This window comes from Rhinolophus sinicus, linkage group LG01, assembly GCF_036562045.2.
Source record: "Rhinolophus sinicus isolate RSC01 linkage group LG01, ASM3656204v1, whole genome shotgun sequence".
Taxonomy (NCBI): domain Eukaryota; kingdom Metazoa; phylum Chordata; class Mammalia; order Chiroptera; family Rhinolophidae; genus Rhinolophus; species Rhinolophus sinicus.
The window spans coordinates 78,038,263-78,062,824 of NC_133751.1; the positions used below are offsets into that span (position 1 = coordinate 78,038,263).

General features: G+C 39.9%; 1 protein-coding gene across 2 annotated transcripts in view; it reads right to left on the minus strand.

The window, feature by feature from the left end:
* Positions 1–24,562, minus strand: part of NXPE3 (neurexophilin and PC-esterase domain family member 3) — a 48,417-nt gene that overhangs the window by 23,051 nt on the left and 804 nt on the right. For both annotated transcript variants that reach the window (XM_019711215.2, XM_019711219.2), the window contains exons 2-4: positions 12,264–12,304; positions 10,891–11,075; positions 7,612–7,900 (exon numbers count right to left, since the gene is read on the minus strand). In XM_019711215.2, the coding sequence (XP_019566774.1) occupies positions 7,612–7,704 (93 nt within the window). In that variant the 5' untranslated portion in view covers positions 7,705–7,900; positions 10,891–11,075; positions 12,264–12,304. The remainder of the gene's footprint in view (positions 1–7,611; positions 7,901–10,890; positions 11,076–12,263; positions 12,305–24,562) is intronic.

The following is a 24,562-nucleotide window of genomic DNA, read 5'->3' on the forward strand; positions in this document are numbered from 1 at the left end:
AATGAAAGAATTAATAGAGAGCATCTGCAGCAGAGTAGATCAAATGAAAGAAAGAATAAGTGAGTTACAGGACAGAAATTTTGAAATAATCAGAAGAAAACAAAGAAAACAGAATGAAAAAGAGCATAGAAACCCTATGTGATCTATGGGATGCTATCAAATGTACAAATACTAGAATAATCCGGGTTTGAGATAGAGAAGACAGGGAGAAGGGGGCAGAAAATTCATTTAATAATTTTAATAAATGTAATAATGTCTTTAATAAAGTGCTAAAAACCATAATTGCCAGCCAAGAATTCTCTATATCCACTAAAGTTATCCTTCAGCTATGGAGGAGAAATAAAGACTTTCCCCAACAAACAAAAGCTGAGGGAGTTCATCATCACTAGACCTGCCTTGCAAGAAATGCTCTAAGGAGTTCTTCATGCTGAAATGAAAAGATACTAATCAGTGACATGAAAACATACAGAAGTATACAACTGGTAAAAATAAATATATAGTCAAATTTAGAAAACTCTAATTCTGTAATAGAATGGTGTGTTAACCACTTAACTATAGTATAAAAGTTAAAGAAAAAAATATTACAAATAAGTATCGTTACTGTAATTTGGTAACAAATACAAAATATAAAAAGAGGTAACTCATGATATTAAAAATATAAAAGGGGGGCTGGTCCGGTGGCGCAGGCGATTAGAGCTCCGTGCTCCTAACTCCTAAGGCTGCCGGTTTGATTCCCACATGAGCCAGTGGGCTCTCAACCACAAGGTTGCCAGTTCAATTCCTCGACTCCCGCAAGGGATGGTGGGCAGCACCCCCTGCAACTAAGATTGAACACTGGCACCTTGAGCTGAGCTGCCACTGAGCTCCCGGATGGCTCAGTTGGTTGGAGTGCGTCCTCTCAAGCACAAGGTTGCCGGTTCAACTCCCGCAAGGGATGGGGGGCTGCAGCCCCTGCAACTAGAAACGGCAACTGGACCTGGAGCTGAGCTGAGCCCTCCACAACTAAGACTGAAAGAACAACTTGAAGCTGAACAGCACCCTTCACAACTAAGATTGAAAGGACAACAACTTGACTTGGAAAAAAGTTCTGGACGTACTCACTGTTCCCCAATAAAGTCCTGTTCCCCTTCCCCAATAAAAATCTTAAAAAAAAAACAAAAAAGAATATACAACAATTATAAATCTATACCTACCCAACCATATTTTTGCTTAGTATATTTGGAACACCTAAATATAGTAAGTGAATACTAACAGAACTGAAGGGAGAAACAGACAATACACTAATAGTAGGGCACTTCACTACCCTACTGTGAGCAATGGATAGATCATCTAGACAAAACAACAACAACAAAAAATACATTGGACTTGAACCATACATTAGATCAAACAGATATTTATAGAATATAACTTCATTCCATCCACAGCAACAGAATACACATTCTTCTTAAGTACACATAAAACATTTTCCAAGTCAGATCACATGATAGGCCATGAAACAGTCTTAGCAAATTTAAGACTGAAGTCATACCAAGTATCTTTTCCAACCACAATGGTGAAAAACTAGACATCACAAGAGGAAAGCTGGAAAACCTACAAATATGTGAAAATTAAGCAGCACATTCCTGAACAACCAATGAATCAAAGTAAAAATCAAAAGAAAAATCTAAAAATATCTCAAAACAAATGAAAATGGAAACACAACATACTAAGACCTATGGGAAACCTACTACAAAAGCAGTTCTGAAAGGGAAGTTTATAGAAATAAATGCATATATAATAAAAATAAAAGATTTCAAACAACCCACTTTACACCATAGGAACTAGAAAAAGATGAACAAACTTAGCTCAAAATTCAAAGAAGGAAAATAGCAAAGATCACAGTGGAAATAATGAAATAGAGACCATAAAAACAATAGAAAAGATCAACAAAACTAAGAGCTTGTTTTTTAATAAACAAAATTGACAAACCTTTAGCTACACTAAGAAAAAAAGACAGAAGACACAAATAAAATCAGAAATGAAAGAGGAGCATTACAACTAATAGTACAGAAATATACAAGATAATGAGAGACACTATGAACAATTATATACCAACAAATTAGATAACCTAGAATAAATGGATAAATTCCTAGAAACATACACTCTGCCAAGATAGAATCAGGAAGAAACAGAAAATCTGAACATACCAATAATAAGTAAGTAAATTGAATCAGTAATCAAAACCTCCCAACACAGAAAAGCCCAGGACCAGATGGCTTCACTGGAGAAGTCTAGCAAACATTTAAAGAAAAATTAATACCAAACCTTTTCAAACTCTTCATTGAAGAGGAGCAAACACTCCCCAACTCATTTTATGAGGGCAGTATTACCTTAACACAAAAGTCACATAGTGACATTACAAGAAAACTAAACTACAGGCCAATATCCCTGATGACTATAGATGCAAAAATTCTCAACAAGATACTAGCAAACAGAATTCAACAATAGGTTACAAGGATTTTACACCATGACCAAGTAGGATTTATCCGTGGGATACAAGGATGGTTCAACATATGCAAATCAATAAATGTGATACACATTAATAGAATGATTTTTAAAAATATGATCATCTCAATAGATGCATAAGAAAATCACAAAATACGATATCCTTTCATGATAAAATCAATCAACAAATTAGGTATAGGAGGAACATACCTCAACATAATAAAGGCTATATACAACAAATCCACAGCTAACATCATACTTATCATCATTTCATCATAATGATGAAAGGTTGAAAGCTTTTATTCTACGATCAGGAACAAGACAAGGGTGCCCACTTTTACCACTTTTATTCAACACTGTACTGGAAGTGTTAGCTAGAGCAATTAGGCAAGACAAAGAAATAAAAGGCATCTAGATAAGAACAAAAGAAGTAATACTGTCATTATTTGCAGATGATATGATCTTATATATAGAAAATCTTGAAGACTCAATCAAAGAACAGTTGAAACTAATCAACAAATTTAGTAAATTTGCAGGATATAAAATTAATATACAGAAATCAGTTGCATTTCTATACATTAAGAACTAAACATCTGGCTGAGACCGGTGGCTCAGATGGTTGGAGCGCCATGCTCCTAACGCTGAGGTCGCCAGTTGGATTCCCACATGGGCCACTGAGCTGCGCCCTTTACAGCTAAGATTGTGAACAATGGCTCTCCCTGGAGCTGGGCTGCCGTGAGCAGCCAGAGGTTGGTGTGAGCTGCCCTGGGCTTCTGTGTGCTGCTGTGGGCTGCCATGTGCTGCCAGCTGCCATGTGCTGCCAGGAGCGGCCAGTGGCTGGCAGCCAGCATGAGCAGCCAACCAATGGCTGGTGACCGACTGCCTGGGAGGGGGGGAGGGAGCGCAATGCTCATAATACCAGCATGGGCTAGGGAGCTGTGTCCTACACAACTAGACTGAGAAACAACGGCTTGAACCAGAGTGGGGAGGGAAGCGGAAGAAAGGGGGGGAAAATCTGCAAAAGAAATAAAGAAAACTACACCATTCACAATATCATCAAAAACATTAAAACATTAGGAATAAATTTAACTGAGGAAGTGAAAGATCTGTATAATGAAAACTACAAGACTGATAAAATCTACTGAGAACACAAACAAACGGAAAGATATCCCATGTTCATGACCTGGAAAACTTAATATTGTTAAAATATCTATATTATCCAAAGCCATGTATAGACTCAATGGAATCCCTATCAAAATTCCAATGGCATTTTTAGAAGACTCAAATAAAATCAGAAATGCAAGTGGAACATTACAACTGGATAATAAAAACAGTCCTAAAATTGGTATGGTACCATTAAAGACTCCAAGTAGCCAAAGCAATCCTGAGAAGAAAGAACACAGCTGAAGGTATCATAAGTCCTGACTTCAAACTACACTACAAAGCTATAGTAATCAAAACAGTATGATACTGGCATAAATACAGATACATAGACCAGCGGAATAGAATTGAAAGCCCAGAAATAAATCCCCACATACACAGTCAACTAATATTTCACAGGAGAGCCACAAATACTCAACAGGGAAAGCACAGTGTCTTCAACAAATGGTGTTGGGAAAACTGTATATATACATGCAGACAAATAAAATTGGACTCCTATCTACACCACTCATAAAAATGAACTTGAAATGGATTAAAAACAAACATAAGATCTAGTATCACAAAATCCCAGAAGCAGCAGCTCCTTGACATTGGTCTTGGCAATGATTTTTTAGATATGATGCCAAAAACACAAGCAACAAAAGCAAATTCAGCACTTAGGACTACATCAAATTACAAAGCTTCTACACTGCAAAAGAAACCATCAACAAAATGAAAAAAGCCACCTACTGAATGAATGGGAGAAAATATCTGCAAACCATATATCGGATAAGGAGTTAATAGCCAAAATATATAAAGAATTCATACCACTCAATAACAAAAACAATCGAATCAAACAAATGCAGAGGAACTAAATAGACATTTTTCCAAAGAGGACATATAGATGGCCAAGAGATTCATAAAAAAGATGTTCAACATCACTAATTATCAGAGAAAGGTAAATCAATACCATAATGAGATATCACCTCAGACCTCTTAGAATAGCCATCATAAAGAAGATAAAAGTATTGGGGAGGATATGGAAAAAAGGGAACCTTTGTATACTGTTGGTGGGATGTAAATTGGTTCAGCCGCTATGAAAAACAGTATGGAGATTCCCCAGAAAAATTAAAAACAGAACTACCATATGATCCAGCAATCCCACTTCTGGGTATCTATTCAGAGGAAATGAAAAAGGTATCCAAAAGATATCTGCACACCCATGTTTATTGTAGTATTATTCACAATGGCCAAGATATGGAAACACCGTAAGTGTCCACTGATGGATGAATTAATAAAGAAAATGTGGTATATATACATACAATGGAATATTTTGGGGCCATGATAAAGAAGGAAATCCTGGTGTTTGTGACAATATGGATGAACCTTGAGGACATTATCAGTGAGACGAGTCAGACAGAGAAAGATAAATAATATATATCACTTACACATGGAATCTAAAAAAGCTGAACTCATATAAACAGGGGCTAGAGGGTGGGGGAATTGGGGAGATGTTGTTTAAGGGTACACATTTGCAACTAGTAGATAAATAAGTCCCGGAGATCTAATGTACACCATAGTGATTATAAGTCAAGAGTACTGTTTGCTAAAACATCTTAATTGTCCTCACTATAAAAAAAGAAATAATAATTATGAGACATGATAGAGTTGTTAGCGAACACCACGGTGGTAATCATACTGTAATATATACATGATTCAAATCAACACATTGTACACCTTAAACTTACACGTTATATGTCCATTATATTTCAATTTTTAAAAAAGTAGATTTTCCCTTACCTGTCGATTACCTTTTAGGAAATGTTCCAGCCTCCCTCTCCTTTTTAGTTGTTACTATATAACAAACCATTAGGAACCAAACCAAGCCTAATGTGCTCACAACATTCTCCCTCTGTTTCCTGTCCTGTTCCTCTCTCCCTAGGCCACTGCCACTCCCACTCTCGTTCCCTGGGTAGCCACACCAACTATTCAAGACAGCTGAAGACTCCTGCAAACCTCCTGGGCTCCACCCTCCTTCCACCTTCCACCTCCTCTCCAGGCAAGAACTCCCTCCAGCAAAAAATGTATCTACATTGCCAAACATCATGACATTTTTCCTTCTTAGGTCAAAGGAGGGGGCATGACTCCTCCTACATAATTAATAATAAGACGGTAAGAACACTCACAATGGACCGTGTGCCTCATCCGACATAAAGTTATGCTCATATGCTCCATTTGTGCTCTAGATCCCATCCTCTCCTCCTCCCCTTGGTCCACTAACCCCTTTCCTCTCCAGCTTCTCTATTACCTTCTTCCCCTCAAAATCAAGTCCCTCAGACTTCCACTTCCAGCCAAGACAGAGAAACAGTGAGATCTACCCTTCTACCTGAAACACTTTTATAAAAAAGCCAAAATACATAAACCAATGGTTTTCCAGACACTGGACATCAGACCATAAAGGACAATGATGCCTGAAAGACGGGAAATAAGATGGACCTGTAATTGCCTTTTGCTTACAGCCTCGAGAGCGTATCCAAGCTGCAGCACAGGGATGGGGACCCAGGTGGAGCCTGGTGAACTACGTAAGCTGATGCGATGGAGCTGAGAGTCTTAGAAGACCAAGCTGATCAGAATCCACAGGACAGAGGAACAGGAGGAGAGAGCTGCACAGAGAGAGAACTAGGGACCTCTACAGAGGGTCCCACTTGAGTATCCAGCAGAATACTTCAGAGCACATGTGTGTAATGAAACCACTGGAGGCTGGGGAAAGAACCACCTGAAAGCATGAAAGACTACAGAAACCTGAGTTCCCTCCCACAGGGCCGGGATGTTTGAGGAATACAAACGTTACAAACGTTCAGTCCATAGCAAAACCCAATAAACAAGGAAATACCATAATTAAGTTGGACCTGTAACCTCAGAAGTACCACAAGCCAACAAAATTAAGAGGACAGCACCATTTTATATAGAAACTACTCCATAAATTTTGGTGATATAGGAGTTCATACAGGGGGTGGCAGAGGTGGGGGAAGGGAATACTAAGTACCTCCTCGGTGCCAGGCACTAGTGGGGGTTCAGTAAGACAGGATCCCTGCCCTTGAGCGTCACACAGTGGCCTTTACTCCCTCCCTGAAATATCTTCAGGAGTATCTTCAGCCTCTTTTTTTTGGTATTAGTTTCAGGTGTACAGAGCAACATAATAGTTCGACATTTATCCCCCTCACAAAGAGATAACCATCCCCCCATCTACTACCCCGCTGACATCGTATACAACTGTTACAATTCCATTGACTCTATTCCTTATGCTGTGCTTTACAGCCTGTGACTACAAATATATATATTTAATTATAGTTGACATGCAATATTATTCTACTTCAGCTTCAGGCGTACAGCAGTGGTCAGGCATGTACACAGTCTATGCAGTGATCCCTTGGTATGTCCAGTGCCCCTCTAACACCCTACATGATCTTTACAACATTATTGATTATATTCCCCACACTGTATTTCATATCCCTGTGACCATATTGTGGCTACTCACTTGCACATTCTAATCCTTTCACCTCCTCCCCCACCCCCACACCCCTCCTTCAGCTTTTTGCCATGAGTCAGATGAAAGGTCCCCTCCTTGATAAGGCTTTCCCTCATCACTCTAGAATAGCGTGTTTTCCTTTCTTCATAGTATTTTTCACAACTTCTAACGATCATTTATTATTATAGTACACGATTATGACTATTTATTACTATTACTTGCTCCCATGCACATTTAGAACATGGGCTCCATAAGGGAAGAAATCATGTCCGTCGGCTTCACCACTGTACCCTTAGTGACTAGCACCATATATAACCACTCAAATACTTACTGAATTCATGAAAAACAAGCCCTGTGACCAGGATAAGTTTCCTGTTGATGAACATTTCCCAGGCGAGTGAGCCCCAAACCCGAAGACGTGGTTCCCTTGGCTGTGAAGGAGCATGCTGAGTACTCACCTCTACCTGAGTGACGTTGATGACCAGCACCACCACCATCAGCAGCGCGAGCAGACAGCAGAAAAGCCGTGGTCTGACGAGACTGAGCCACATTATCTGGCTGGGTCTGGATCGCCCATGGCTGACGCCATGCTACCATCACGCCTCAAAACGCCATGTCTTTGTTTTTCTGAGCTGCTCATGAGCTTTCAGTTTAATTTGCTTCTTTTCTGCTAGTATCCTTAAGAGTTCTTAGTATAAAGGAGAGGCTGGGCTCACTTAAGGAAGCACATTTTTCTTCAAAGGACTCCTTCAAAGAAGGGAAGATGAGAAAACAGATCACATTGTAGCAGCCTAGGATGGGGTAAGAGGGAAGACACCCCATTTCTTCTTCTTTAACCCTTATCGCAGGTGCAAAGTCGTGGGGAGAAAGCTAAGAGCCAGAGCACAGTAACATCTAGTCCATATCCAGGCAACTTACTCAAACCTAAGCCCAGGCTTTTGTGTACACAGTGATATGGGACCTACTACCTATTTAGGTGTTAACTTTCAATATAGCAAAGAATGTCTTCAAACTCTTAGAAAGTGCAAAATTAAAGCAACTGTTAAATTTCTACAGAGGTCTAAGTAAATAAAATCACTCCCCTAATAGTTCAAATTATATAACATTACTAGAGTAATAATTTAAAGCGCAGTAAGAGGAAAGCTTGTAATTTTATGAGGTGTTCTGGGATCGTGTGCAAACCATCCTGACATCCTTTGAAAACAGGGTGCTGTCCTTCTGTACAGCAGAAGGCAGGAAACATCCTTTGGGTGTCCAGCTCCCCCACCACGTATGTGGTCCTGATGCTCCCTCAGCTGAGTAACAAGACACAGGAGCAAAGACACCTGCCCTGAAGACTTGGGAGAGCAAAGCTAAGCTGGAGGAGTGAATAACAGGACACCCCAACCTTTCGTCACATGTGCTAGAGGCAGAGGACTTCAGAGTATATCTCTCCTAACTGCTCTCCCACATAATGAATTTAAAATGCGCTCCCCAGTTGCCATTTTGATAGAGGTAAACAGAGAAAGGGCTAGTACTGTACTCCCAGCAAGGCTTATTCCGGAGGGCAGGACAGAGAGGTAACGGTGGGAAGGAGGCACAGCACGGTGCAGAGGGTCTCAGAACCCCTCGGCTGCCCAGCACTCCCTGCAGCTGTGCTGGACCTGGCAAGCCCCCTACTCCCTCACTCACCTACTACCCGTCTAACCTATTCCCATACCACAAGGATCACGACGACCCTTCCTCACTCCAGCTTCATAAAGGAGACAAGACTAAGTTATTCCAACATACGCTCTGTCCTCAAAATTCCCACAGCACTTACTATTTTCCCTTCTCAGCTGATCTCAGTAATTCTTGTCTCCCCAGCTAGACTATGCCAATTATGACTTTTTTTTTTAAAGAACATGTATCAGAGGGGGAAAAAAACTTAATGATAACAATGTATCATACTTTTTTGATTCCATCACAGCACTTAGCTCTTTACATGATATACATTGATTCCATGCAACAAATAATTATGGAGGCCTTCTCTGTACTACACGTTGTACTAAGTGCCAGAAAGTTCCCTGGCAAAGCTTACACTTATATTAGGCAAGAGGTAGTTCCCGTCCGAAATTAAACAGGAAAAAATCCACCACTGCTTGCCACCTCCACAGAAATGCCAGGAACTGTGAAGACAGCACTTAACCATTTCATGCCCCCCAGCACTGCCCCTCTCCAACACCCGGGCACCCACCCACCCCAAAGTGCCTGTAAACTCTTGGAATGAAATGGCTGTCAAACAGAGGAAACAACGGTATCACTAGGGCCCCAACTGCTCCTTCTCAGGAGCTGGCCATAAGAATCAGGTTTCCCTGACGGCCAGAGAGGGAAAACACCAGAGATGAGACTCCACGGGAATTCAGCTGCACCATCGTCTGCATGGCCTATTTACTACGTGAACACCATCAGTTTAGAGGACGTCGGTGGTTCAGAGCCAGTCCGTAGCAGCACAGCCAGCGGTCAGTGGTGCAGAAGTCAGGCAACAGCAGCAGCCCCCAGAACTAAGGGAACTGTACAGCTCTGGGAAGCAACATACGTAAGCAAGAAGCCCCTCATGGCCAGGGACTTCTACTGAGAATCATTATGGTGGGTCATGCGAGGAAAAGCCATGCCTGCTTTCCTACTATGGGCAAGTAGAGCATTAAGACTTGAGAGATCATTTGTATATTTAAAAATATGTAGCCTGAGGAGTACCAGACAGACCTCTCTTTGAAAAGACATATACTAAAATGTTGATAGTTGTCACCCACGGGCAATTTTCATTTTCTTCCTTCATCTTTATCTTTATATCCTAATTTTTCACCAGGAAATAAGAATCACAAATATACAGAATAAAGCTGGTTTCTGAAAGTAATGATTAAAGATGAGACATAAGGAGAAACAAGACATTAAATCAGATGTGGGAAAACCAATTTAAAATGAAAGATTTCAAAGTAAAAGAGGTCTGACAATTAAGTTCGTGAACTTGTTGCAATGATGTTGCTAACCTTCATTGATACCAGAGGGATTATTCATTATGAATTTGTACCAACTGGACAAACAGTTAACCAAGTTTACTATTTGGAAGTGCTGAGAAGGCTGCATGAAAAAGTTAGATGACCTGAACTTTAACCAACAATCCATGGCTCTTGCATCACGACAATGCACGAGCTCACATAGCACTGTCTGTGAAGGAGTTTTTAGCCAGTAAACAAATAACTGTATTGAAACACCCTCCCTACTCACCTGATCCAACCCCCAATGACTTCTTTATTTACCTGAAGATAAAGGAAATATTGAAAGGAAGATATTTTGATGACATTCAGAACATCAAGGGTAATACGATGACAGCTCTGATGGCCATTCCAGGAAAAAAGAGTTCCAAAATTGCTTTGAAGGATGGACTAGGCGCTGGTGTCAGTGCATAGCTTCCCAAGGGGAGTTCTTCTAAAGTGACTGTAGGGATATTCAGCAATGAACTATGTAGCACTTTCTCTGAGTTCATGAACTTAATTGTTAGACCTCGTATATGTAGTAAGTTTCTGTTATTTTCCTACTAATATTAAACCTAGACATTTTAACAAGGACGCTGTTTGCAGAGAGAGAAATAAAGTATCCTTTAGTATCTCAAATTGTGTTAGAATTGAAGAAGAAAATAGTGTTAGATGGGAATGACTCTAGAAAAAAGTTTCCTAGATCAACCAAAATATAAAAATATATAATTGAATGTAATTTACCTTTTTGGAAATTTCCAGTTCCCAAGAAGAAATGGTTATTAGAACTAAGAAATTAGAGTTTACATCTAAATTTCCTTCCAGTGTAAAGTCTGGAACTCAAGCAATCATGACAGCAGCCTTTATTCTTTTCTTGCCACGTCTGAAGCACATGTTGATGTTTTTTCACTTTTATACCATTCTTCTTGCTGCAACAGAGATAAGCACATGACATACAGGTTAAAGATACTGAAAATGAAGTAAATAAAAACACACGTGAAATCAAGAGTACAATTTTATAGCAAAGAGATGTACATAGACTTCAGTACATCATAGCGGGACGAGTAGGGATAGGAACATTTCCTTTCCTACCAGTAAAAAATGGTAACTGGCTATTCATATACGTAAACTTAAATGTGGCAAATCACTCTCAGATCTGAGCTGAAGGTCAAAACTTTATAAATAGCAGTATAACTGGAAAAAATATAAACCACATGTTATTTTTCTTAAAGACTAGAATAATCACGTAGTACAACGATTCATCATATCACTACAGAGAACAAGAGGCATCTACACAGATCTAAAAGTTATGATTACTCCATGAGGAACCTTAACTTGAGCAGTCTTGTTTACAAATCTTTCTGAAGTGTCAGTCCACCACTTACTCATGCTTCATATTTATGTTCAAAGGACAAGCCAAAGGTAAAATGCATGGTCTTTTTTGCCAAATTTTGATTAAGACTATTTACCAGTCAATCTAACTTCTTTATGGCCTGTGGCAACAATCCTAGATGGCCATTAGGTACCTGACTTCCTATCCATTATCTCACAAGAGAATTACAAAGTGATTGCTCACATCACTTGGAATTACAATTGTCAATAACACAAATTAAATACATGAGTTGAGTACTAAACAGAAAATTAGACAGCAACCCCATCGTCTGGGGAGCTAATCTCCTTAGACAACCATTTCACAAAGAATATTTTAGAGGATAACCACATATCCAGTTTCTGGGACAGTTCCATCCTAAATACTCTGACCTGCTATACATATTAATGTAATTGTACTTGTCAGAACAAGTGTCTAGAATTTTAATTCAGAATATAAGGACCCCTAAGTAAAAGACAAAAGCACAGATTTACATGGAATATACCCAAACTTAAATATTTACATCTAAACTTTCCAAACAGTAGCTGTATTTTTCATAGGATGCTGAGTAAGACCTGGAAACTTAATACGGCAGGGTCTAAAGAGAGAAATAGAGACTCATCCAAGACCATGGCAATGATGAGTCAACCAATAAGGTCAATCCTTGGACAAAAATACAGCAGAGACAGAAGTTTGCAGGACTTGTTTCCCCAGACCACCACCTCACACGCCGCAAGTGCTGACTCACCTGGGCTGACTCTTGCTCTTCTTCCAAAGCAGGGGCCCATGCTTTCATTGGCGGATGGGGAGGGAGTAAACAAATTAGTTAAATAAGTCACAGAGTAGTAAGTGCTATAAGATAAAAAGGCATGTTGATAAATGATGGTCTTCAAACTTGCATGCATATTAATACCATCTTGGAAGCTTTTAAAAATACCAATGCATGCACACACACCGCCTTGGTGACACCCTGGGTCTCCACGCCCCTACACAGCTGGTGCTACATTGCCAGGTAAACTCTTGACTGCTGGGCTGCTGGCCCCACCCCCCATGTTGTGGAAGCCTTTCTGCAGCAGGCAGACTGCCAGCAGCGGCCCTGGAAACGTTTGCTGGAGGGCGGTAACCCAAGACCTGCACCCCAATGTCTCTTGGGCAGCTCTCGTTCACCTGCAGGCCTGAGACAGGCAGTAGCTGACTGTAGTGTTCTCAGGGTGATTTTGCAGGGTGGTCCCAGACCCAGCACTGGTGCTGGAGGCAGGACTGCATTGAAATTTATAGAAAGCACAGACCACACCTCTTAGCTCACTGGAAGCCAGCTCCGCCCACCTAGAGCTGCACTGCCAGGAGCACTCTGGTTACCTGGGTGGCTAGCCCCTCCCTACAAGCCACTGACTTTGGTGGTAGACAGTGACCCAAATTAAAGATACTGAAAATGGGACCGGACCGGTGGCTCAGGTGGTTGGAGCTTCGTGCTCCCAACTCCGAAGGCTGCCAGTTTGATTCCCACATGGGCCAGTGGGCTCTCAACCACAAGGCTGCCTGTTCAAATCCCGCAAGGGATGGTAGGCTGTGCCCCCTGCAACTAAGATTGAACACGGCACCTTGAGCTGAGCTACCTCCCGGATGGCTCAGTTGGTTGGAGCGCAGGCTCTCAACCACAAGGTGGTTGCCAGTTCGATTCCTCGACTCCTATAAGGGATGGTGGGCTCTGTCCCCCTGCAACTAAGATTGAACACAGCACCTTGGGCTGAGCTGCCGCTGAGCTCCCGGATGGCTCAGTTCTTCGGAGCGCGTCCTCTCAACCACAAGGTTGCCGGTTCGACTCCCGCAAGGGATGGTGGGCTGCGCCCCCTGCAACTAACAATGGCAACTGGACCTGGAGCTGAGCTGCGCCCTCCACAACTATGATTGAAAGGACAACAACTTGAAACTGAAAGGCACCCTCCACACAACTAAGATTTAAAGGACAACAACTTGACTTAGAAAAAGTCCTGGAAGTACACACTGTTCCCCCCCCAAAAAAAAGGATACTGAAAATGAAATAAAGAAAACCACACGTGAAATCAAGAGTATAAAACCTGAGCTGCAGCCACTCTTGGGCAGCTCTCAGGGACTTGCAAGCCTGAGGCAGGCTATGGTAGGCAAGGGGTGGCAGGCTATGGTGCTCTAAGGGCATTTCCCAGAGTGGTCACAGACAGGGTACTGCCCCGAGGTGAGCGTTGGCTGGCTTCAGTGTTCTCAGGGTGCTGTGCAAAGTGGTCACAGGCCACGTACCAGCGTAAGAACTGAATCTGCTTTAACTTTGTAAAAACCACTGGTCGCGTCTCGTGACTCCCACGGACTCCTCACCACCCAGCTAGTACAACATCGCCGAGGGCACTCTCAACACCAGGCCAACCAGTCAAGCCTGTGCACCTAAGGAGGCTCTTTCAATAGCTGGTTCTTATGGGCAGCTAGCTGGTAGGTGGCAACAGGCCTAGGGGGCCCTGGGCCTTTTGCTAAGCTGCCTCAGGCCCACTACTGGTGGCAGACAGCCTTGGTTCACAGCAAGACAACACCCACATGCCTCCAGGTCCAGTACAGGCAGCAGCCAACCCCATATAGCTTTATGGCTCCCACCAGGTAGTTGCAGGCTAGTCATAGACAAGGCTGAAATTGGCCTGGATGGGAACTCCTCCCAAGAGACACCAGAAAAGACACACCCAGAGGCCAGCTTCAGACCATACCAGAACACTACCTGGTTAACTCCAGAAGCAGCACACCCAAAGGGGGAGTCTCAACAGGCACAAGAGTCCATGGAGGCAAATCCTCTTCTGAGGGGTCAGCCCCCCCAGAAGCAGCTCATACACTGTGGGCATAGCCAATCCTCACAGCCAGTCAGCCTGGGAGTCAATCCCACCCACTGACATGCCAAAAGCAATCAAGGCTCAACTACAACAGAACACACACAACACACTCAAGGGACACTCCTGGAACACATGCACAGGAGATCAGGGAGCCTATGCCACTGGGTCACACAGGATACATACTACATAAGGCCACCGGCCACCCTGCAAAGACTGAGACATAGGAGATCTACCTAATACATAGAAGTAAACACACAGAGGCAGCCAGGATGAGGAAACAAAGAAACATGTCCCAAATAAAAGAACAAGAAACCTCCAGAAATAGAACTAAATGAAATGGCGGCAACCAACCTACCAGAGACAGAGTTTGAAACACTAATTATAAGAATGCTTAAGGGAGTGACGTCATAGGAATGGCGGCAGCGGGGCGCACTTTTTGAGTTCTCCGTCGGATCTTATCAGAAACGGGAAGCTTATAACCCATCAAAGGACTCTCTGCTCATCACGCAGAACAGCGAAGAGACTCGCGCAGGGATTTCTTGCAGTGCCCAGCTTAAGAGGCACAAGATTCAACATACCCAGCGGCCAACTCCAGACCAAGCCAGAGTACTACCGGGTTTGACCTACAAGTGACACACTCAGAGGGGATTCTTTACAGGCACATAGAGGCCAAAGGGCAAACCACATCTAAGCGGTCAATCCTCACGCAGCAGAATACCCTGCGTGGGCAAAGCCAAGTCTCACAACTAGTCAGCCTAGGAGTTAACTCCACCTACTCACAAGCGAAAAGCAATTAAGGATCTTCTTTAACAGGACAATATACACAACACAAGAGTCACTTTTAGAGCACACATGAGGAGAAGAACAGTAGTGCAAGTCAAATATAAAGGACATTTATTATATACTAATCCAGCAAGAACTAAGAACTCCAGGGCATCTACCTAATACATCGAAGCAAACACAGAGAGTCAGCCAGAATGAGGAAACAAAGAAACATATCCCAAATAAAAGAACAGAAGAAACCTTCAGAAATGGAACTAAATGAAGCAGAGGTAACCAAACTGTCAGAGACAGAGTTCAGAATACTGATGATAAGAATGTTTAAGGAACTTAGAGAGGACATCAAGAAGGATGTAGAAATCATAACGAACAACCAGTTAGAACTAAAGAACACAGTTACCGAAATAAAGAACTCACTTGAAGGAATTAACAGCAGGTTAGATGAAGCAGAGGATCGAATCAGCGACTTAGAAGACAAGTTAGCAGAGATCACCCAAACAGAACAACAGAAAGAAAAAAGAATAAAAAACAATGAAGATGGTTTAAGAGACCTATGGGATAACATCAAGCGCAACAACATGCGCATCATAGGAATACCAGAAGGTGAAGAGAAGAAACAAGGGATTGAGAACATATTTGAAGTAATAATGTCTGAAAACTTCCCTAACCTGATGAAGGAAACCAACATACAAGTCCAGGAAGTGCAGAGAGTTCCAACCAGGATAAACCCAAACAGGTCCACTCCAAGACACATTATAGTTAAAATGGCAAAGATTAAAGACAAAGAGAGAATCCTAAAAGCAGCAAGAGAAAGACAGAGGGTTACATACAAGGGAACTCCCATAAGACTATCAAATGACTTTTCTGCAGAAACATTGAAGGCCAGGAGGGAGTGGCAGGAGATACTCAAAGTGATGGAAAACAAAGGCCTACAACCTAGGTTGCTTTATCCAGCAAGGCTATCATTTAAAATTGACGGGAGATAAAGAGCTTCCCAGAAAAGAATAAGCTAAAGGAATTCATTACCACCAGGCCAGCATTGCAAGAAATACTAAAAGGACTTCTGTAAATAGAAGAAAGACGAAAACAATTTATCCACAAATTTAAAAATGGCAATAACTATGTACTTATCAATAATCACTTTAAATGTAAATGGTTTAAATGCTCCAATCAAGAGACATAGGGTGGCTGAATGGATAAGAAAGCAAGACCCTTGTATATGCTGTATACAAGAGACTCACCTCAGATCAAAAGACACACACAGGCTAAAAGTGAAGGGTTGGAGTAAGATATTCCATGCAAATGGAAATGAGAAAAAGCTGGAGTTGCAATACTTATCTCTGACAAAATAGACTTTAAAATGAAGAAAATATTAAAAGACAAAGATGGACACTATATAATAATAAAGGGATCAATTCGACAAGAGGATATAACCCTAGTAAACATCTATGCACCCAACATAGGAGCACCTAAATATATAAAACAGATATTGACTGACATAAAGATGGAGATCAACAGTAACACTATCATAGTAGGGGACTTCAACACACCTCTGACAACAAGGGACAGGTCTTCCAGACAGAAAATCAATACGGAAACAACAGCCTTAAATGACACATTGGACCACTTGGATTTAACCGATATTTTCAGAGCATTCCACCCCAATGCTGCAGAATACACGTTCTTCTCAAGCGCACATGGAACATTCTCCAAGATAGACCATATGTTAGGCCACAAAGCAAGTCTGGATAAATTTAAGAAAATTGAAATCATACCAATTGTCTTCTCTGACCACAGTGCTATGAAATTAGAAATGAACTACAGGAAAAAGACTGGAAGACACACAAATTCATGGAGGCTGAATAATATGTTACTAAATAATGAATGGGTCAAACAGGAGATCAAGGAAGAAATCAAAAGATATCTCGAGACAAACGAAAATGAAAATACAACGACCCAAAATCTATGGGATGCCGCGAAAGCAGTCCTAAGAGGGAAGTTCATAGCACTGCAGGCCTACCTAAAGAAACAAGAAACATCACTAATCAACAGTTTATCTTCACACTTAAGGGATCTGGAAAAGAACAACAAAATAAGCCCAAAGGGAGTACAAGGAAGGAGATAATAAAGATCAGAGCGGAAATAAATGAAATAGAAACCAGAAAAACAATACAAAAGATCAATGAATCCAAGAGTTGGTTCTTAGAGAAGATAAACAAAATTGACAAACCTTTAGCCAGACTCATTAAACAAAGAGAGAGAGGACCCAAATTAATAAAATCAGTAATGAAAGAGGAGAAGTGACAACAGACACCAGAGATACAAAAATCCTAAGAAATTACTATGAGCAACTGTATGCCAACAAATTTGACAACCTGGAAGAAATGGACAATTTCCTAGATGCATACAACCTCCCAAGGCTAACTCAAGAGGAGACAGAAAACCTGAATAGACTGATTACCACCAAGGAAATTGAATCAGTAATCAACAATCTCCCAACAAACAAAAGCCCTGGACCAGATGGCTTTACAGGTGAATTTTACAGAACGTTCCAAAAAGAATTGTCACCTATTCTCCTCAAACTCTTCCAAAAATCCAGAGGAGGAAGACTCCCAAACACTTTTCTGAAGCCACTATCACCCTGATCCCAAAATCAGACAAAGACACCACAAAAAAGAAAACTACAGGCCGATATCGCTAATGAACATAGATGCAAAAATCCTCAACAAAATACTAGCAAACAGAATTCAGCAATATATTAAAAAGATTATACACCATGATCAAGTGGGATTCATCCCTGGTATGCAAGGGTGGTTCAACATCCATAAATCAATTAATGTGATACACCACATTAACAAAATGAAAAATAAAAATCATATGATCATATCAATTGACGAGAAAAGCATTTGATAAAATTCAGCAGCCATTCATGATAAAAACCCTTAAGAAAGTGGGAATAGAGGATCATATCTCAACATAATAAAGGCCATATATGATAGACCCACAGCTAACATCATACTCAATGGGGAAAAACTAAAACCATTCCCTTAAAATCAGGAACAAGGCAAGGCTGCCCACTTTCTCCACTTCTATTCAACATAGTGCTGGAAGTTCTAGCCACAGCAATCAGACAAGAAAAAGAAATAAAAGGCATCCAAATCGGTAAGGAGGAAGTAAAACTGTCATTATATGCAGATGATATGATACTATATTTAGAGAACCCTAAAGACTCCACCAAGAAACTATTAGAGCTGATAGATGAATTTAGTAAAGTAGCAGGATACAAAATTAATATTCAGAAATCAGTTGCATTTGTATATACCAATAATAAAACATCAGAAGGAGAAATTAAAAAGCAATTCCATTTACAATTGCTCCAAAGACTATAAAATACCTGGGAATAAATTTAACCAAAGAAGTAAAAGATCTGTACTCAGAAAATTATAAGACACTGAAGAAAGAAATGAAAGAAGATACAAATAGATGGAAACACATACCATGTTCATGGATAGGAAGAATTAATATAGTTAAAATGTCCATACTGCCTAAGGCAATATATATATTCAACGCAATTCCTATCAAACTACCAACGACATTTTTCACAGAAATAGAACATATAATCCTAAAATTTATATGGGATAACAAAAGACCCCGGATATCTTCAACAATCTTGAGAAATAAGAACAAAGTGGGAGGTATAACAATACCTGACTTCAAATTATACTACAAGGCTACAGTAATCAAAACAGCATGGTACTGGCATAAAAACAGACCCATAGATCAATGGAACAGAATAGAGAGTCCAGAAATAAATCCATGCCTATATGGCCATTTAATCTATGACAATGGAAGCAAGAATGTACGGTGGGGTAAAGACAGTCTATTCAATAAATGGTGCTGGGAAACTTGGACAGACACATGCAAAAAGATGAAGCTGGATCACCTCCTTACACCACATACAAAAATAAATTCAAAATGGCTTAAAGATTTAAATGTAAGATCTGAAACCATAAAATTCCTAGAAGAAAATATAGGAAGAAACTTCACAGACATTACCCGGAGTAAGATTTTTACTGATATATCCCCACGCGCGAGGGAAGTAAGAGGAAAAATAAACATGTGGGATTACATCAAACTAAAAAGCTTTTTCACAGCAAAGGAAACCATCAATAAAACAAAAAGGGATCCTACTGATTGGGAAAAGATATTTGCCAATGATATATCTGATAAGGGGTTAATATCACAAATTTATAAAAAACTCACTCAACTCAACTCCAAAAAAACAAACAACCCAATTAAAAAATGGGCAGAGGACATGAAGAGACATTTTTCTAAAAAGGACACACAGATGGCAAACAGACATATGAAGAAATGTTCAACCTCACTAACCATTAGAGAAATGCAAATAAAAACCACAATGAGATACCACCTCACCCCAGTCAGGATGGCTATCATCAATAAATCAACAAACAACAAGTGCTGGCGTGGATGCGGAGAAAAGGGAACGCTGGTGCACTGTTGGTGGAAATGCAGATTGGTGCAGCCACTATGGAAAACAGTTTGGAGATATCTCAAAAATCTGAAAATGGAACTACCTTATGATCCAGCAATCCCACTCCTAGGTATCTATCCGGAGAAATCCAAAACTCCAATTCAAAAATCTTTATGCACTCCTATGTTTATTGCAGCACTATATACAATAGCCAAGACCTGGAAACAACCGAAATGCCCATCAGTAGATGACTGGATTAAGAAACTGTGGTACATTTATACAATGGAGTATTACGCAGCCATAAAGAAGAAAGAAATCTTACCATTTGCAACAACATGGATGGACCTAGAGAACATTATGTTAAGTGAAATAAGTCAGAAAGAGAAAGACAAATACCATATGATCTCACTTATATGCGGAATCTAAAGAAAAGAATAAGTGAATGAACTAATCAGAAACAGTTTTGGAAACATGGAGGAAAAACAGAGGGTTGCTAGAGGGGCGGGGGGGTGGGAATAAGGGGAAGGTGAGAGGTTTTGGGAACGTACAGAGGGATAGTGGATGGGGGGAGGGGGGTTCACACAGTGTGAGGGATATAAATGATAAATGTCTAAGTTTTGCTTTGTCTTGTGCACCTGAAACTAATTAAATAAAAAATAAATAAATAAATAAAAATAAAAAAAAGAATGCTTAAGGAACTTAGTGAGAATTTCAACAAAGAGGTAGCAAGCATAAAGAAGGACAAAGAAACTGTAAAAAAGAATAGGTCAGAAATAAAGAATACAATACCTGAAATAAAAAATACACTAGAAGGAATCAACAGCAGATTACATGAAGCAGAGAATTGAATAAGTGATTTAGAATGCAAGGTACCAGATTGGAACAACAAAAAGAACAAAGAATGTTAAAAAATGAAGACAGTTTAAGGGCCCTGTGGAACAACATCAAGCGTAACAACATTCGCATCACAGGAGTACCAGAAGGAGAAAAGAGGGAGCAAGGGATTAAGAACCTATTCGAACAAATAATGACTGAAAACTTCCCTAACCTGGCAAAGGAAATAGACATACGAGCCCAGGAAGTGCAAAGAGTCCCAAATAAGATGAACCCAAAGAGGCCCTCACCAAGACACATCATAATTAAAATGGCAAAGATTAAAGACAAAGAGAGAATCCTAAAAGCAGCAAAAGTATTACAACTAGTTAATTACAAGGGAGCTCCCATAAAACTACCAGCTGATCTCTCAACAGAAACTTTGCAGGCCAGAAAGGAGTGGCAGGAAATATTCAAAGTGATGAAAATTAAGGGCCTGCGACCAAAACTATTCTACCCAGCAAGGCTATGATTTAAAATTGAAGGAGAGATAAAGAGCTTCCCAGACAAGATAAAGCTAAAGGAATTCATTATCACCAAGCCAGTATTACAAGAAATGTTGAAAGAACTTCTTTAAGCAGAAGAAAGGAGAAAACAAACAAACAAATGAAGATCAAAAATATGAATAATAAAATGGCAATAACTATGTACCTATCAATAATCACTTTAAATGTAAATGGATTAAATGCTCTGATCAAAAGACATAAGGTAGCTGAGTGGATTAAAAAACAAGACCCATACATATGCTGTCTACAAGAGACCCACCTCAGATCAAAAGACAGTCTGAAAGTAAAGGGATGCAAAAAGATATTTCATGCAAGTGAAAATGAAAGTAAAGGGATGCAAAAAGATATTTCATGCAAATGAAAATGAGAAAAAAGCTGAAGTAGCAATACTTATATCTGACAAAATAGACTTTAAAATAAAGACTATAAGAAGAGACAAAGAAGGACATTACATAATAACAAAGGGATCAATCCAACAGGAGGACATCACCCTAGTAAACATCTATGTATCTAAATATATAAAACAAATAATGACTTACATAAAGGCATAGATCAACAGTAACACAATCATAGTAGGGGACTCTAACACCCCAATGACACCAATGGACAGAGCCTCCAGGCAGAAAATCAACACAGAAACAGTGGCCTTAAATAACATACTAGACCAGATAGGTTTAATTGATATTTTTAGAGCATTTCACCCCAAAGCAGCAGAATAGACATTCTTTTCAAGTGCACATGGAACATTTTCCAAGATAGACCACACATTAGGCCACAAAACAAGTCTCAATAAATTTAAGAAGACTGAAATCATACCAAGTGTCTTCTCTGACCACAGTGGTATGAAACTAGAAATCAATTACAAGAAAAAAACTGAAAAACACACAAACACATGGAGACTAAATAACGTGCTACTAAATAACAATGGGTCAACAATGAGATCAAGGAAGAAATCAACAGATACCTTGAGACAAATGAAAACACAACAACCCTAAATCTATGGGGCACAGTGAAAGCAGTCCTAAGAGGGAAATTCATAGCAATGCAGGCCTACCTAAAGAAACAAGTAAATCTCACATCAACAGTCTATCTTTACACCTAAGGGAACTGGAAAAATAGCAAAATAAGGCCGAAAGGAGTACAAGGAAGGAAATAATAAAGATCAGAGTGGAAATAAATGAAATAGAGACTAAAAATACAATACAAAAGATCAATGAAACCAAGAGCTGGTTTTTTGAAAAGATAAACAAAATTGACAAACCTTTAACCAGACTCATCAAGAGAAAAAGAGAGGACTCAAATAAATAAAATCAGAAATGAAAGAGGAGAAGTGACAACAGACAACACAGAAATACAAAATATTTTAAGAAAATACTACGAGCAACTATATGCCAACAAATTGAACAATCTGAAAGAAATGGATAAATTCCTAGAAGCATACAATCTTCCAAGGCTGAGTCAAGAAGAACAGAAAACTTAACACCAAAAAAAACCGAAACAATCCAATTTTAAAATGGGCAGAGGACCTGAATAGATACTTCTTCAAAGAGGACATATAAATGGCCAGCAGACATATGAAAAGATGCTCACATCACTAATCATCAGAGAAACGCAAATTAAAACCACAATGAGATATGACCTCACTTCTGTCAGAATGGCTATCGTCAATAAATCAACAAACAAGTGCTGGTGAGAATGTGGAGAAAAGGGAACCTTCATGCACTGTTGGTGGGATTACAGGTTGGTGCAGCCACTACGGAAAACAGTATGAAGGTTCCTTAAAAAATTAAAAATAAAACTACCTTATGACCCAGCAATTCCACTTCTGGGTTTTTATCCAAAGAAATCCAAAACACTAATTCGAAAAAATATATGCACTCCTATGTTTACTGCAGTACTACTTAAAATAGCCAAGATATGGAAACAATCAAAATGCCCATCAATAGACGACTGGATAAAGAAATTGTGGTACATTTGTACAATGGAGTATTATTCTGCCACAAAAAAAGAATGAAACCTTGCCATTTGCAACAACATGAATGGACCTACCCCGTTTCCCTGAAAATAAGACCAGGTCTCATATTAACTTTTGCTTCAAAAGACACAGTAGGGTGTATTTTCAGGGGATGTCTTATTTTTTCATGTACAACAATCTACGTTTACTCAAATACAGTTATGTCATCTTCTTCTGGAACATCGTCATAATGTACTAAATGTGGCCATCTGGGTGAAGATCTTAACTGGGGCTTATTTTTGAGGTAGGTCTTATTTTGGGGGAAACACGGTAGAGAATATTATGCTAAGTGAAATAGATCAGACTGAGGAAGACAAATACCATATGATCTCACTTATATGTAGAATCTAAATAACAGAATAAATGAACAAACAAAATAGAAATAGACTCATAGATACAGAGAGCAAGCTGATGGTCGCTAGATGGGAGGGGGCTGGGGGTGAGATGGGTGAGAAAGGTGAAGGGATTAGGAATTACAAATTGATAGTCACAAAATGGTCACAGGGATGTCAAATACAGTATGGGGAATATCATTAATAATGTAGTAAAGACTATGTAGGGTGTCAGATGGGTACTGGATTTAACAGGAGGATCACTTCATAGATTACATAAATGCCTACCACTGCGCTGTACACCTTGAAGCTGAAGTAGAATAATATTGAATGTCAACTATACTATATATATATATATATATATATATATATATATATACACACACACACACACACACACATATAGTCATGGAATGTAAAGTAAAGCATGGGGAATATAGTCAATGGTACTGTATCAGATGAGTAGAAGACTTGGTGGGGTCACCACTTTGTGAGTGGTGTAAATGTCTAATCATTATGTTGTTTTGTGCACCTGACACTAAGGAAAAAAAATACCAATGCCTGGACTACACCTTACCAACTCAATAAGACAGAATCTGTGAGAGTAGGGCCCCAAAAACAGCTTTTTAAAAAGGTCTCCAGATGGTTATAACGTACAGACATGTAGGAGAACCATTAGTACAGGGTGGGCAGAGAGTGTTATTTATATCAGTTGGTCAAGGATGGCCCTTCTGAAATGATGTTCGAATTGCAACTTCCATTGTCCCCTCAGAACAACCCAATTCCAGGGCAAAGAGGACAGCCAACCCCACTTTAGTGATCTATCCTTTTGTTTCCTTTTTCAGTAATAACAGCACTTTATCAGGCCCAGAGAAATTGTGAGGCTAACAGCCACGGAGAGAAGATACTTAACAGTCCAAGGAAAGCGGAACCCAAATACTGAGGAGGAATAATGGGTTACCGCCTCCACTGTGGAATTAGACAATTAATCAGGGTCTGGGAGTCCCGCCAACTTCAAACACATCCTGATGTTCCAAAGGATAATTAACCACAGTGAGAACGGGGGAAGAGCCATGAGAGCAGAGTGATTCTTTATCTTTAGGAAATGTGACAACAATCCTCCTTTGGAGTCAGTAATAAAAGCAAGGAAAAATTTACAGACAGGCAATTGCACACAAATTTTTTAAATAAATCCTACCTGAGA